General features: G+C 40.3%; 1 protein-coding gene across 1 annotated transcript; it reads left to right on the forward strand.

The window, feature by feature from the left end:
• Window positions 1-2,732: 2,732 nt before the first annotated feature.
• On the forward strand, window positions 2,733-3,683 carry LOC122117889 (olfactory receptor 10A3-like). The gene has a single exon (XM_042691761.1). The coding sequence runs from the start codon at window positions 2,733-2,735 to the stop codon at window positions 3,681-3,683; it is 951 nt and encodes a 316-aa protein (XP_042547695.1).
• Window positions 3,684-16,947: the final 13,264 nt, after the last annotated feature.

The following is a 16,947-nucleotide window of genomic DNA, read 5'->3' on the forward strand; positions in this document are numbered from 1 at the left end:
AAAAACTGTCTCTCAAACTCAGTGGTATTTCCAAACCCACAAGGCTGCTTTAAACTAAGAAAGCCAGTATTAAATACAGATCATCTCTGTTCTCTTATCTTAGACTTAATTTCCCACCAGACACAATTTTCCATAAGAGTAAAGTCTGGATTATTTTTTAATTATTTTGTTATTTTTAAAATATAATTTTATTATTATTCAGGTGTTGTGCAGAGAGGTTTCATAAGTCAGATAATGAGTACCATTCTTTTTGACAATATCACTCTTTCCTTGCTTTCCCCCAGTCTCTTCACCCCCACCATTTGCCCACAAATTTCATAGTATTTTGTTATCTTTAAGTAGTTGTACAAAGAGGTTCCAATCAACATGTCAGCTTATGCGTACAATGCATATTGATTAATGTCATTCCTTTCATCATTCTTCCCTTTTCTCCCAACCTCACCCAACCTGTCAATTTTCCTAGTTCCATTTTCACATACATACACTGAATATTATGACTTCATTTTCCCACCCTTCCTCTGATCATTTGTGTGCTCCCCTTCCCCTTGAGCTCATCCCCATCTGCTCACTTCTCAAGTACCAGCTTCCCAGCAGTCATTGTTTTAGATGGTAAGTTAGTTGGAATTATCCTCTGCATATATCATACTTTAGTTAATACATCGTGTACATGTAAAAATAATCCTGTGTATGTTTACATATTCCACTTCCTGGGATTAATTTTTAATAATTATTCCTCCATCTGTTTATTGCATATTGGTTTATCATCTACTAAGCCAAGTGTTACTTCTTTTTGAAACCAAGAATGCATAAAAAAGGAACAAAGTTCTTGTCCTCCTGTATTTTATGTCCTAGAAGAGGGAGTTAGGAACTAAGCATGAAATCTCAAATACATGTGTGTTTCAGTAGGTGGGGATGAGTGCTATGATGAAATACAGAGGTGGAAAGGTGGGAGTTAGACAGTGATAGGTAGAAGAGAAAGTAGGAGTTGTATTGTGATGTGGTGTGCAGTGTGGTTAGATGACCTCTGACCTCTGTTGTTGAATGTGTGGCTCAGTTTTTCTGTAAGAGTACAGAAGTGCTGAATCAGTGTTCATTGACTAAGTAAAGGGCTAATGAACTTCCTCATGTTTGTGTGTGTGTGTTAGGGGACAAGGAGGGAGAAAAAGGTACTAAGTCTCAGGTTCAGAATATCCCTAAGTGGTATTTTCTATAGCACTAAAAGCAAGTTTATAATCACAAGGATGGGAGATGGAGACTAGACCTCTAACATTTCTCACTGAGGCAAATTTCAGTATAACTGGTCAGGTAGAGCCTGACTAGAAATCAATATGCTTGAAGTCATCTAAGATAAGTACTTTTACAATTCAACTTAAAAACAAAATGTGTCTGTCTCTCAACCTATAAATTGTTTTTATTTTTCATGTTTAACTAAATACTATAAATGCGTATTATATTTTAGCATTATAATAAATTGTAAACAAAATGTGTTTAAATTGTGAGTTACCATTAGTTTTAATTTTTTTCTGTGTTGTGTTGGTAATTTACCCAAGTTAAACCCTTTATTTGGGGCTGGGAAGGTGGCTCAGTGATAGAGCGCTTGCCTTGCATGCCTGAGACCCTGGGTTTGATTCCTTAGCACCACATAAGAAAAAGAAAAAAGCCGGAAGTGGCGTTATGGCTCAAGTGGTAGAGCGCTAGCCTTGAGCTGAAGAGCTGAGGGACAGTGCCTAGGCCCAGAGTTCAGGCCCTATGACTGGACCCCCCAAAAAACAAACCCTTTATGTTAAATTCAAATATGAGTAAAATAAAAAAGAGTAGCCAGGTGCTGGTCTGTCACGCCTGTAATCCTAGTTACTCAGGAGGCTGAGATCTGAGGATGTGGTTTGAAGCCAGCCCTGGCAGCAGTCTTTGATGCATATCTCCAATTGACCACAAAAGGCTGGAAGTGGAGCTGTGGCTCAAGTGATAGCCTTGAGTGAAAAAGCTCAGGATCAGTGCCCAGGTTTAGAGTTCAAGTCCTAGTACTGGAAAAAAAAAAAGGAATGTAGATGCATGTATGTTTGTGATGGGCAAATTGCATTGTTTTTTGTGTGTTTTAAGAATAAGTTTAATTAATTTTGCTTGCTTGCTTTGGTACTGGGATTGGAACTCAGGGCTTTTAGGTTGCTAAGCAGAAACTACTGTTTGAACCACATCTCTAGCCTGTTTTAAGTAATTTTTCACTACCTATCAAAAGCATGCAAGAAAATAGGTGCTGTTACCAATTGTAAGTTTTAAAACAACAGTTCAGAGTTAAAATTACTCACTTCAGTTGTATCTTCTGGATTCACTGTTAACAAGTTATTAGCCATTGTTCAAAATTGCCAATCTTAATTTCTTTTTCTTTTTCCTTTTTGTCAGTCGGGGGGCCTGAACTCTGGGCCTGGGCACTGTCTCTCAGCTCTTCAGCTCAAGGCTAGCGCTCTACCACTGGAGCCACAGCACCATTTCTGGCTTTTTTCTTTTTGCTTATGTGGTGCTGAGTAATTGAACCCAGGGCCTCATGCATGCAAGGCAAACACTCTACCACTGAGCCACCTTCCCAGCCTGCCAATCTCAATTTCTGTTGGAATAAGCAACATGCCATTATATCCTCTGCCAATAATTTCAGACTCAATCTTTTAGCTCCTGGATGTGACTTTATTCTTCATTATACTTTGTCCCTCAGAACAAGAGAAGATCTTGCTACTGAGATGAGAAAGCAAAATGAAAGCTTTGTGGTTGAATTCATCCTGTTGGGCTTTTCTAACTTTCCTCAACTCCAAGAGCAGATGTTTTGGGCTTTCTTGGTGATTTATCTGGTGATCTTGGTGGGAAATGCCACCATCATAGTTGTCATCTGCCTGGACCAGAGCCTCCACATCCCCATGTACCTGTTCCTGCAGAACTTATCCATGGTGGAATTGGGTTTCAGCGCAGCTGTCATGCCTGAAATGCTGGTGATCTTATCCAACGAGAAAGCGACCATCTCGTTTGGAGGCTGTTTTGTGCAGATGTATTGCATTCTTCTTTTTGGAGGGACTGAATGTTTTCTCTTGGGGGCAATGGCTTCTGACCGATATGCCGCCATCTGCCATCCTCTGACCTACCCAGTGATTATGAACAGCAGGGTTTTTGTGAAGTTAGTGATGTTCTCGTGGTTCTCAGGGCTCACTGTGGCAACTGTGCAGACCACTTGGGTATTTAGTTTTCCCTTTTGTGGGCCCAATGAAATTAACCATCTGTTTTGTGAGACCCCCCCAGTGCTGAAGCTGGTGTGTGCAGACATCTTCTTGTTTGAAATCTATGCCTTCACAGGCACCATTTTGATTGTCATGGTGCCCTTTCTGCTGATTCTCTTGTCTTACATTCGAATCCTCTTTGCCATCCTGAAGATGCCATCGACCACTGGGAGGCAGAAGGCCTTTTCCACCTGTGCCTCCCATCTCACGTCGGTCACTCTCTTCTATGGCACGGCCAGCATGACTTATCTGCAACCCAAATCCAGCTATTCGCCAGACACCAAGAAGCTGATCTCGCTGGCTTACACCTTGCTCACACCTCTGCTGAACCCACTTATCTACAGCCTGAGAAACAGTGAGATGAAAAAGGCTTTTATGAAATTGTGGAGAAAGAAAGTGGCTTTCCACACATCTGACTTGTGAGAGACTATGATGTTGGGATAATGCTCGGCTGAGCTCTATAATGAATTGACTAAATGATGAAGACAGATTAGATTTCTTGGGTAAGGGCATGTTTAATTTCTTCGTTTGAACAAGTTTGAAAACATATATCTAATTTCTCTGTTACTACTTTAATCTTTGTGTGTGTGTGTGTGTGTGTGTGTGTGTGTGTGTGTGTGTGTGTATCCTGGGGCTTGAACTTAGGGTCTGGGTGCTATCCCTGACCTTTTTTCTTTTTTGCTCAAAGCTAGTGCTGTACCATTTGAGCCACAGATTTACTTCCAGCTTTTGTTTTTTCTTTTTAACTTAGTTGGAAATAAATGTCTCAAGGACTTTCCTGCCTGGGCTGTCTTCAAATTGCAATCAGACCTCAGCCTCCTGAGTAGCTAGGCTTATAAGCATGAGCCACTGATGCTTGGCTTACTGTAATTATTTTAAAAAGATATATATATGTATATATATATATGTTTCTACAATATATGATTTAAATGTATTCATCTATTTATCTATTAAGGACATCTGTTTCATTACTAGAGCATTGTCATTAAGATAATGATTCAATAAATACCTGTGACTACATGTTCTTATATATGATGATTTTATTTTTGTGTGAAATTTTCTTCAAGGTCTTAATGGGTTAAATAATTTTGTGCTTATTGTATTCTAGTAACTATTGAAGAATCACTTTTCATAATGTTTTTGATTATTTTGGAGAGATCGGAAGGCTCATTGAGCCTCCCTTAAAGCTGGAACTCCAAGACACTGGCAAAGTGATGATATTTTTATTTCCACAGAGAAATATGTTTCACCAAAGTTCAAAAAATGTATTTATTTTGGGGGAGCCCAAGCTAACTGTATTCTGTATTTCATTCAGATTATAATGAAAAACTGCGTTTCTCTTGCTCTTATTTCAAGTATGTTTGCATCCTATTTCCTTGTAGCTCTCATAGACTATTGAGGAATGTATGTAGATAGTTCTTACTAGCCAGTAGGTTTCTAAATAATCCCGCCTCCTGTCTTACTGTATACTTGTTTCCACTGACTGTCTTGAGTGCCATCCGTGCTAGCTGGGGTTTCTAGGAAGCCAGCACTGAGATGCAGTTAGGAGTGTAAACACTTGAGCATTAATTAAAAGGACTGAATCGGTGAGGTGAGGACCAAGCAGGCCCGGAATTGTCTTCCCCCAGCCCAGCAAGGACTTCTGTAGTATTTATTAGGGACACTGTACATGGGTCAGAAATGCTTGATCTTTTCCAAGAAGACAGTGACACCTCATTTGAAAAGACAAGGCTCATGATGAAGGAGCTAACAGCAGTCAAATAACCACATCTTAGTAACTGCAGCAAGTTTTTCCTTACAGGGGGAGCTGAAGCTTGTATCCTCTAAACTCTGCCACAGTGTAACTAAAAATGCCATAGTGAGGATGCTTTAAATAGAGAAGACAAAGGATACATTGGGAGTGACAGATCAAGGCACTGCCAGAGGGAAGTAAGTGCTACTTAATGTGGATTAGGTCTACAAATTCCATAGATATGTGAAAAAATCCCACAATTCATGTTAGAATTAGGTATTTAACACCATTTATATAAGAAATAGTAGCAATTTTGTGGTAGAATGACATTGTAAATATAAATCAACAAAAATATTACTTATTATTGTTAATTGAATATGTACAATGAATCATTATTGTATGGCTTAGCACAAAATTGGAATATGTAGCCAGAGTTAGATAAACCCAGACAGGAATGGTGGAACATACCATCCAGGATTCTCAAGTCTGAGGCAGGAGGATTTTAATTTGAGGTCAGCCTGGGCTATCTAGGTGTGCTAGAGGTATCACAATGCCTGATTTTAGATACCTGATTTTTATGCTACAAAGGCATAGTAACAAAACCAGCATGGTACTGGTATAAAAGATCTAGAATTCAACCCACATGGATACAGCCATTTGATCTTTGAAAAAGTACCTCAAAATATACATTAGATAAACGTCCATGTCTTCAAAAAATGCTGCTGGGAATACTGAATGCCCGCATGTAGAGGAGGGAAAGTAAACTTCTACTGGTTACCTTGTAAAAATTGATTTGAAATGGGTCAAAGATCTAATGTAAGGCTTAAAACTTTGAAAGTACTACAGGAAAACATAGGGAAAATACTCAAAGATATAGGCGTAGACAGTTGTTTTCTGGATGGGATTCCATTTGCCCAGGCAATATGAGCCAGAAGTACCAATGTGATTGAATTATATGAAATAGTTTTTGGACAGCAAAGAAAGCAATTACCAGAATGAAGAGATAGCTTACAGAATGGAGAAAATGTTTTAAGCTATTTATTGGATAGACAATATCCAGAATATACAAAGAGGTAAAAAACTAACACCCAAAGAACAAATAAAGTAATTAATAAATGGAGAAAAGCATTGAACAAATAGTTCTTGAAAGAAGTACAAATACTAAAAATAACATGACGAAATGCCCGTCATCTTTAGCCATGAAGGGAATGCAAATCAAAACAACACTGACTCTCAGAATGACAGTCATCAAGAACAGGAACAGTAAGAAATGCTGGTGAGGGTGTGTGGGCCAGTGGTTGGGGGAAAACTTCAAAACTGTTGCTGAGAATGTAACTTATAAAAATCATTATGGAGATTCCTTCAAAACGAAAACTAGAACTACCCTATGACTTGGCTATACAACCCTTGAACACATGCTCAATGGTATATCTGAAGGGATTTTGACTCAACATGCTTGCACAATCTATGTTTATCACAGCACTATTCATAATAGCCCATCTGAATAATCAGCCTAGGTGCACAAAAACTAGTGAATAAATAAAGAAATGAAGCATATATACCCAACAGAGTCCATAAAGAAGAAAAAAATTATTTCATTTGTAGAAAAATGGTTGAGACTGGAGATCATGTTGAGTGAGATAAGCCAACCTCAAAAGGCCAAATATAAAATGTTTTTGCTCATATGTGGTATCTAGACCCAAAATGATAACAATAATGCAACATGAATACAGGTAGGACTGTTTGGGGATCAGAGGGAAAAGGAAAAGGGCAAAGAACCAGGGGAGAGGGTGAACATGATCAAATCACATTACACATTGATGCCCATACTTCAAAAACAGTTGGAAGTGCTTGCTTTGTCTTTTCCTTATGGCATGCCTGTGAAGTGTAACAGGTCTCTTTTTTCCCTTCAGAAGAAGAACAAGAAGGAGGAGGAGCATGAGGAAGAGGAAGAGGAATAAGAAGAAAAGAAGAAGAGGAGGAGGAAAAAATAATAATGATAAATAAACATAAACATAAACATAATTTCAGTTTCAAGTACTAACCTCTTTGTGCTGGCCTTAAACAGACAATCCTCCTGCCTCTGAGACTCCAAGTAGCTGGGATTAACCACTCCTGGTTCAAAATAATATCTTTACCAGCCCCCCCAAATACTGGTGATTAAACTTGGGGCCTCGTGCTTAAGCTACATCCCTTCCCTTCACTCTTGAACCCTATTTGTCTGCAATGTCCATTCTTTTTATTGATCCTTTCAACTTAGACAGCATATTTGTGAATTAAAAAATTGTGTCCTTCCACAAAATTGTTAGTGAAGATTTTATCTAGATGTTTGCATAGTTTTGTCATATCTTCCTTAAACATGCATATTTTTGTTACAAGATTATTTTTCATAGAGATAGTTATTTTGAAAGTTTTAGAATTCATCAGCCCTATTTCTGGTGATGAAGTTTATATTTGTGTTTCTCATATTTTTGTTGTTTAAGTAATTTATAGAAGGGAAGTGCTGTTTTCCCTGGTCATTTGAAAATCTGAATTTCATTTCCTATTTGTAGAAGTCTTTCATTGATTACAAAAGTGATATATCCAAAGCAGAAGATGTTTACGGTGAAACTACAAAAGTGTTTCTCAGACCTACCACCAACTTGTTATAATCTGTTTCCTGAAATAAGCACTCTAAATTAGTTGGTGTACATTCTCCCTGATATACTGCACAGATTTAAAAATACTGATATGTGTATGTTCATATTATTCTTCTAAAATTAGGATGCATGGTTGCACATTAAATTTTATATTTTTTCATTGTTCTTAAGACTTTATATTTCCTTTTCTATCTTTGAATTTATTTTTCAGTTTTTCTTTAACAAGAAATGTTATTTGTATAATTTCTAAGATTCTAGAGCACTGAGATTTTCTTTCTTATAAGAGACTCATCTTTGGGTGCTGGGAAGGTAGTTCAGTAGTAAAGTGCTTGCCTCGAATGCATGAGGCCTTGGGTTCAATTCCTCAGTACTACATAAGCAGGAAAAAGCCAGAAGTGATGCTGTGGCTCAAGTGGTCGAGTGCTAGCCTTGAGCTGAAGAGCTGAGCGACAGCGCCCAGGCCCCGAGACCAAAAAAAAAAAAGACTGATCTTTTTAAAGATGCTGTACATGTTTATGAATGAAAACGTATAGTTAGGGATAGAACGTGTGTTCTTTTAATCCCATGTTGACTTTCATTACCATCTGTTAAAGAATTTATTTAAACCTTCTCATGGTTTGTGTCATTGCATTCTATTTTCTCTTTCAAGCTTTAGGAAATGGTGTTCATATTTTGATTATTGTCATATTAATGATATATCAGCTTTGAATTGGAGATGGATCATAACATTCCTATAGAGATTGGTAATCATGTTATTCTGTGTTATAAGGAACAGCAGTTTCAGGCTGGGCCTCTCCCCGAGTGACTCCATTTTTCTTGAACAGCGGTTGGTCCATGCCAAGCACATGTGCTAAGATATGATGAAATTCATCTTGTTTGTGGGAATAAACAATGACCACCTGTTCAGCGCAAGTCGAGGCACAGACTGAGACACACCTTCTTTACATGAGTAAAATTGCTAGCTGTGAACTCATCAAGTTAAATTAGGATCATGTAGGCACATGAACAACATATCAGAGAAACCAGGTACAAGCTTGTTAGGCATAGAGCAGTGAACAATGCACTCCTCATCTGAAACACATAGAAAGTGGAGACACTGGGCTGGGAATGTGGCTTAGTGGTAGAATGCTGGCCTAGCATGCATGAAACCCTGTGTTCGATATCTTAGTACCACATACACAGAAAAAGCCAGAAGTGGCGCTGTGGCTCAAGTGGTAGAGTGCTAGCCTTGAGCAAAAGAAGTTCAGAGATGGTGCCTAGGCCTTGAGTTCAAGCCCTAGGACTGGCAAAAGAATAGGGAACACCTGCAAAGGAGGTAAAGTGATACACACCAATCAATTATCTTGCTTTCTTATCACACTAAGCCGCCAAGCAACCAAGTAGCCAAGCACCCAAACAAAGAACTGTCCAATTTTTCTCCCAGGCTCAACTCAGCATAGTCTCAATGTCTGATGCAGCTCACCTACAACTGGTAGTCTGCAGACCCCAGGATAGACAGCAACTCTATGACTGGTGATGCTAGGGTTTGAACTGAGGGACCCAATCTTGCTAGCCAGGTGTTCTACTACTGGAGCCATTGCTCTTGGCCCTGTGATTGGATTCTTAAACTTCTTTTCTGACTATCTTCAGTGACTCATACATGTATCAGTACTCTTTGTGTCCTGAAATATGAGCTTCCTGAAATTTGGTGGCTAACTTAACCTTTTCTTTTCTGTCCTGTAACCTACATATCATTGTGTTAAGAATAACGTGTGCCTGAGCATTATTACTATCAGTGATATTAAGAAGACTGAAATTGAATAAAGAATTTGTGGTTATTATGGTCATGATTATCAAGCAAACACAGACTATTGTGAATTAAAGGTGTCAAAACTGATGTAGTTTGTGAAGTCATTGTGTTTGCAGACCTTGTCCCTGGGCCTGCATCTGGACTTTGTAACTTTTTAACTTATTTCTGGGAGGGGAAGAGTCAGTGTTAGCGCAAGCAGGTTTACAGAAGCAGAATTAGCAGTTAGCATATTGTAAAATGAACATAGCCCCAATTTCAATCTTTCATTCCCTCCTCTTGTCTTTGGACTAATTTTAATCTTAAAATTTAGGGTGTCTCTATATTATCTTGTGGGGTGTCAGTTGTTCTCAATGCTTGGTATTTGGATCTCAGAACTAATAGACGGACTGAGCTGATCTTTTTCTTTTACAAGTCTGTTGAGTATACAAGGTCCGATTGTAACAAAAGTAACAGTTGACCAGGGCCCCTTACATTTTTTTCCACCAGTCCTGACTCCGTGTATCACAGTTAACTTAATTTTATATCAGCTGTACTTGTAAGCTCCAATTTTAAGACATACTCATACCATCTGCGACATACTTAAACTTTCTGAGGTTTGTCTTCTTTAAAGACAATCCTTACTTTTCAAATCCTTTCTTATCCAAAGGGGATACCAATTTTTCCCCAATTCCTTTCCCAAGGCTTCCTTTACTAACCCCCTCTCCTTTTCAGCTTATTACTTCCATTGATAACATACTCAGGTTATTACCATACCAGAGCCAAACTAGGCTAGGCTATGACCAGTGGATTTCCAGTCACTATGCACTGAATTGCCTAAGGCAAGCAAGCCAGTGATATCCTTGTCCCCAATATCCACTATGGGAAGAGAGGGTTTCTGGATATTACCCAAAAGAATGTCCCACAAGATCTTGGATTTAGCAGCAGTCAAACAGGAAGCAGACTCAGGTGATGGAATCAGGCAGGAGTTTCTCCAGGTGGCTGTCAGGCCGTCGTTGAACTTTACCCATTAGGGTATGCAGCAGCAGCAGCAGCAGCAGCAGGGTCTCTCGGTGGCTTCAAGGGACTGTCACACCTCGTGCTGTAAATTCCTACACAGACTGGTTAAAGATACATTGCATAGGCTTGGCAGGCTTTGATCCTGCTGGTTTTTAAGATCTTTAAACAATAGTCCAGGACAATTTACCAAAATCACAACTTTTTTACTAGCCAGATATTTTTGTAAATAGACACAGAAGGCTCAGTCTTGTAACCATCTTGTAACCATCTCTGACAGATGCAGTCTCCACACCTTGCACACCTATAACAGTTAACACTATTTTTATGTCTTTTTAAAAAAAATTATTTTATCTGTTTTGCCTCATTTCTCCAAAACTGACTCTGGACCCTTGATCTTAAAATGGGGGTAGAAGAGCGAAGGTCCATCTTCTGTAACTTTTTCAAGCTGACTTCAGGGGCGTTGATCTTACCTAGCCAGGAACCTATAACCTTAGCCTATTTTACAAAGAGGCCATCAGGGTTAGATGTCATTAAGAACAATATTTTGACAACTGCACAGACCTTTTCTCCGGCTACAGCAGTGTAGCTTGTTTAGCACTCTGGTTTGCAAAAACATCCTTTTGGATGACTTAGGAATGTGATCTCTAGTGACCCTAACAATGCCTAAGTTACCTTTGCAGGCCTTTAGACAGATATCAATGGACTCTCTGGTTTACAAACTTTTTCCTGAGCAGATGAATTTCATGTAGCTGATGTCAGCTCAATAGTTACTGCCAATTAAAGCTTTTGGCACATAAAGGGGTTGAGATTTAAACTATCCCCCACATTTCATAACATTAGCTTTTTACTATCACAGAGGACTGGCAAGTGGCAAGTTCCTGTTCCTTACAAGGTAGTCATGAACATTAGGCATGCTTACAAACTCTTCCCATGACCTCCCGGCTCTGACCAGTTTTGAAGGGCCACGCACAAATGACTCTAGGACCTGACATTTCTGCCATCCAAGCAGTGGCTTACTGCCTCTGGATGCTCCTCCGTTGCTTTTGTCCCAGGAGTGTCTTCTCCACATTGGGGTAAATGCCTCATTGGCATTTCCCTTTAGCTGGTCGCTGGACTTGAACTCGGGCCTGAGCACTGTCCCTCAGCTCTCCAGCTCAAGGCTAGCACTCTGCCACTTTGAGTCCCAAAGCAACTCTGCTTGCTCTTTCAGCACTCTGCTGGCTGAGTAGAGGTGACAGTCTCACAGGAACCTTTTTGTGCCCGGGCTGGCCTTGAACCAGTTTCAGATCAATGAGTCTTATAAAAGGCCATCTTACTCCAATTAAAAGCAACAAGGGGGTCAACATAGAAGTAGCTTTTAAGCATGCTCTTACCTAAAACTTATTGAGAGTCAAAGTTACATCTGACAAACTTTTAAGAATCCTCTGTGGTTTACTCTGGACTTTGCTGGAAACTTAAAAAAACAACCTATAAGAGCAAACTGGAATAGCAATCATTTTGATAATCCTAATTTTTTCTCTGTGCACATTGAGGCCAATGTTAAGAACAATTTTATTTTTAAACTTTATATCCAGAAATCCATTTCTAATTTTTTAAGGCCTTCCTAATTTTAATGTTAACACATCCAAGGGGAAGTTTTAGCAATACTAATCAGATCATCACATTACTCATTTTAACCATCATGTTTTCAGTCTGTATCTGCAGGGAAAAGAGAGAACAAAGATGGGCCACTCAGCCCCTTCTATGGAATGGGCACACATCCAATCCGACTCTTTAGGGTTAGATGAACTGCGTTTGTGCCAGCTTACCCTCTTTCACCATGCGTGGACTCCTCCCAGGGCTTGTCCCACCATGCATGACCAGCTGAACTGCACTTCTGCTTGTTCACCCCTTACCCCTAAAGACAGGTCTTCTGTTGGCTTCTAAGTTTTTCCCCCTTTTCAATTTTTAAATTTAAACTCACCCAATTGTTACAGCATGCTGACAATTCTTATCTTTGAACACGTTCACAGACACACACAAAACACTCACACAGATCTTAAAGCGCGCAAAAATCAAAATCAGTCATATGTACACCTTCTAAAGTTTTTAAACAAAAATTTAAGACAGTATTTCTTTTAAACTAGGTACCTTTGTTGGGCTTTATTTTCCCAGAGCTTGTTTGTTTAGCAAGGCAATTCACTAATTAGTCTTTTGAATCCCTTCTGTTGGAGGAGGGCTGGGGGAGGGGGTCACTTTAAGCTAAACTGGCCAGATTGTTTATCCAATTTAGACAAGAGCACTTTACAAATTGTTACATTGTCAGGACTAGCTGAAAAAGTCCAAACTAGGTACACAGCCTTCTACACCCTCCCTGCTGGAAGCCTCCACAAGGAGAAAATGCTGCCTGAGGCTAGAAGGGAACCGAACTAGCCCAGTAACCTTCCATGCCTCACAGGGAGGGAGGCACAACAGGTCTGTGACCAAGCCCAGCTGGAACTTTTATCCCCCAGAGATGTTTAAAAAAGTAACAAAAACACAGATAAACACAAAAACCAAGAATCCACATTTAAAACTGGTACCAATTCTAAAACAGAACTATTCAAGGACTGAAGGCTGAGTTGGGGACTAATGGGCCCCAATTTATTCCTACCGGAACTCTGTGCTACTCCCATTCAGCAAGCTGAATCCAGAGTCTGCTGAGTGAGCCTGCCACTCACCCAGAACTTCCCTACCCCAGAAAACATAAAACAAACACACACTAAAGTTAACAAGACAAAGTGGCCACAAAGACAAAATCAAGTCTCAGTGAATGGGGCGACATCTCACCACCATTCACTTACCAGGGGACTCAACCCCCCTATCACCTCCGGAGGATTTTTCTCTTAGATTCCTGCAGACGTTGACCCAGGGGCCTTCCAAGGCGGAGGAGAATTCCCAGTCATCTTGGGGCAAGGGACAAAAGTCCCTAGCGGCCGTCCCCTCAGACTGACAGGTTCTCCCCCACGCTCAGACCCCCCCAAGCCAAGGCCCAAGGCTGAGATCTAACTGGGGCCACTCGCAGGTGGTCAGTGGCAATTTCATAATTGACAAACAAGCAAGTTACAAAAGCAGAACCAGCAGTTTTCAAACGAACTAGGACAAGGTCTCGGGTGTCCTAGGAGTGGACTCACTTGTTGTCCCATCTCTATAGAGAATACAAAACACACACTAAAAACGATTAACACTGAACAGAGACAGACAAAACCAGACGCCGCGCGCGCGGCAACCGAGTGCAGATGAGGAAGGAATTACAGATGGGAGTGGCTGGCCTCGCCTTAACTCCCCAGAACAGAGACACTCGGATCTCCTCCTTCCTCCAGACGACCCTGGAGCAGGACTCCAGGGCGGGACCAGGGTACTGGGCACGTCTGCTTTTCCCTTTGGCCCAAATACAGATTCAGACGACCCTGGAGCAGGGCTCCAGGGCGGGACTAGGGTACTGGGCACGTCTGCTTTTCCCTCTAGTCCAAATACAGATTTGGATCCCAGAATGCAAAACGGAAATGACAAACACGAAAGACACGAGACACAAGAGCTCTATCTTACCTCCTACCGGTCCTGGAATTTGGGGTCTGGGGGCGCCTGGATCCCGGACGAGCCCCCAACTGAAAGACCCCAGACTCACTGGGATGCTTTCTTCAACGGGAGGGCACCCCAAGAACCAAGACTCCAAACCAGCAGATGCAATAAGCAAGAGGAGTTTATTAGGCGTTTGCGCAAACGGGCTCCCTGTCCAAGGCAGACTGGAAGCCCCGAGCAGTGGTTACAGGCACTTTTAAAGACAAAAACCACAGGATTAGCATAAGACCCCAGGCTCCCCAGGATTGGCTCAGGTTAAAAATTATCATATACTCCAGCAATCATTTTGTTGTGTGGGAAGTCTTGTAACTCTAGTCGTAAACTGGTTGGCTCTCTAGGGGGAGGCTTCCCTGGGGGGGAGTCCACATAGTTACAGGCTCGTGATTGGTTGACATTTGACTTAGTTTGCTGGGCTCGCCAGATGGTCCTTGTCTTGAGCCCCTTGCTGAGAGTTTCTAAACAGGAATTTAGAAGAACATACTCTTTTGTTCTTTACCTATGTTTGCAGACCTTGTCCCTGGGCCTGCATCTGGACTTTGTAACTTTTTAACTTATTTCTGGGAGGGGAAGAGTCAGTGTTAGCGCAAGCAGGTTTACAGAAGCAGAATTAGCAGTTAGCATATTGTAAAATGAACATAGCCCCAATTTCAATCTTTCAATTGCTATTCAATAAATTATGACATTGTGGAAAGACTCGCGTGTTTTTGTATCAAGGGCATAGCATGCTTATCATATTCCCTTTATTTTAGCATGTGTCTTCAATGTCCACACACTTCTCACTGAAACCTAATACACTTTGATGGCTCACCATTGTTTAACCATTGTCAATGTCATCATTGGTCACATCCAGACATAGGACCTACTGGCATGTGAAAAGCACTGCGGGATTTTATGGGGCAGGAATAAGGAAAGCATGTGCTAGGTATTACTTCGCATACCTGAGACCTCATTGCTGCATGTTTGGGCTGTAATAGCACAATGGTGGTGGGATAGAAGAGTCCTTGGATTGGGATTCATGAATGAAAAGTCCCTTCTCTCAGGATAAGTATAGTCCATTTCCCACTGGAATTAGATGAAAGAGAATGCACCTCTAGGTGTGGCCAGCAGTTTAATTGCTGCCAGAGGGGAGAACTTTCTTAATTAAAAAAATATCATTCTAGGGCTGGCTCAGTGGTAGAGTGCTTGCCTTGCATGCATGAGGCCCTGGGTTCGATTCCTCAGCACCACATAAACAGAAAAAAGCCGGAAGTGGCACTGTGGCTCAAGTGGTAAGGTGTTAGCCTTGAGCTGAAGAGCTGAGGGACAGTGCCCAGGCCCAGAGTTCAAGCCCCACAACCGGCAAAAAACAAAAAATATCATTATAAAGGTGATGTACAGAGGAGTTACAGTTACATAAGTTAGGTAATGAGTAAATTTCTTTTTGGACAAGCTCACCATTTCCTTTGCTCTCTGGGGAGAGCTTTCATGGCAAAGAATCTGCTCCTAGAAATCGGAGGTCACAAGTAAAAAGGATAACTTTGATCTCGGCACATGTCTGAATTCTGAATAGAGCCAAATTGGTAAGTGCATCCAATCCTGTGTTCTCCTAAGACAGAGTCTATTCTTTAACCACTTTAGGTCAGACTCAAAGGCCTGGTTTCTCATCTACATTCTATGGAATTAATAACAATATTTTTCTTTACAGAGAAAGCTGGTGAATCAGAGAAGTTCAGTGATGTGTTCAAGGTCCTATGAGCCAGTCCTCATCTTTTTTTGGTTTTGATATGTTTTATTTATTTTTTAATTTAATCTTATTGTTAAGATGCTGTACAGAGGGGTTACGGTTACATGAGTAAGGCAATGAGTACATTACTTGTCATCATTATTACCCTTTCCCTTGCTTGTCTTTGTCCCACTATCTCTCCCCTCCCCCACCTCCCATACTCTTCCCCTCCCCCCATTACCCCCTCCATCTGAAGTTGTAAAGTTTGTTTCCATTATATGGTTTTGTGGGTATCCTTGTTGCAATGGGTCATCCTGTGTCCTTGTTTCAGCATTTTGTTATTCCCCTTCCCCTCCTGAGATTAGACATATATATATACAAGATGCAGGGCATCAAAATCAAGTACAGTGACAACAGGGGATATGCCATAGGGGAAAGAAAATACAAAGGAAACAACAACAACAACAACAAAATAAAATCACATGGTACATATAAAACAATAACAATAAAGACAGACCTCTTGTGTCCATATCTTGGGATTCATTTCACTTAGCATCATCTTATATGGTCTTATATGGTACATGTTTTTTGAGTTTTTCAGTTCATCTGATAAGATTATCCTATATGTATACTAATTTTTAATGTTTTTTATTGTAAAAATAGTGTACATAGGGGTTACAGTTACATGAGTAAGGTAATGAATACATTTCCTATCCAGCATTTTTGCCCTCTCCTTTGTTTTTTCCTTACTATCCCTTCCCTCCTCTCCTTCCCAACTCCTCCCTCCCCCAAATTGTAAAGTTCGTTTTCAAGATAGGGTCTTGTACATCTTATTGTTACAATGGGTCAAACTGTATCCTTACTTCAGCATTTTGTTATTTCTCTTCCTCTCCCCAAATTAGAAAAATGTATATACAAGATGCAGGGCACCAACCAATACCGTAGGGGAAGCACATACAAAAGAAGCAAAAAAAAATCACATGGCACATTTTAAATATGTTAAAACAAAAGCAAGCAAGAGAAACAAAAACATTTGTGTCCCTATGTTGTGGTTCATTTCACTTAGCATCATCTTATATGGTCATATGTTATATATACTAATTATTGCAAATAAGGTAAACCATAGGACCTAAATTTCTTTGGGACTGGGCAATTTCACTTAATATGCTTTTTTCCAAGTCTTTCCATTTCCTAACAAATGGGGCTGTGTTATTCTTTCTGATGGAAGT

The sequence above is a fragment of the Dipodomys spectabilis genome, unplaced genomic scaffold (assembly GCF_019054845.1).
Source record: "Dipodomys spectabilis isolate Male_0828 unplaced genomic scaffold, ASM1905484v1 ptg000145l, whole genome shotgun sequence".
In the NCBI taxonomy this organism is placed as follows: domain Eukaryota; kingdom Metazoa; phylum Chordata; class Mammalia; order Rodentia; family Heteromyidae; genus Dipodomys; species Dipodomys spectabilis.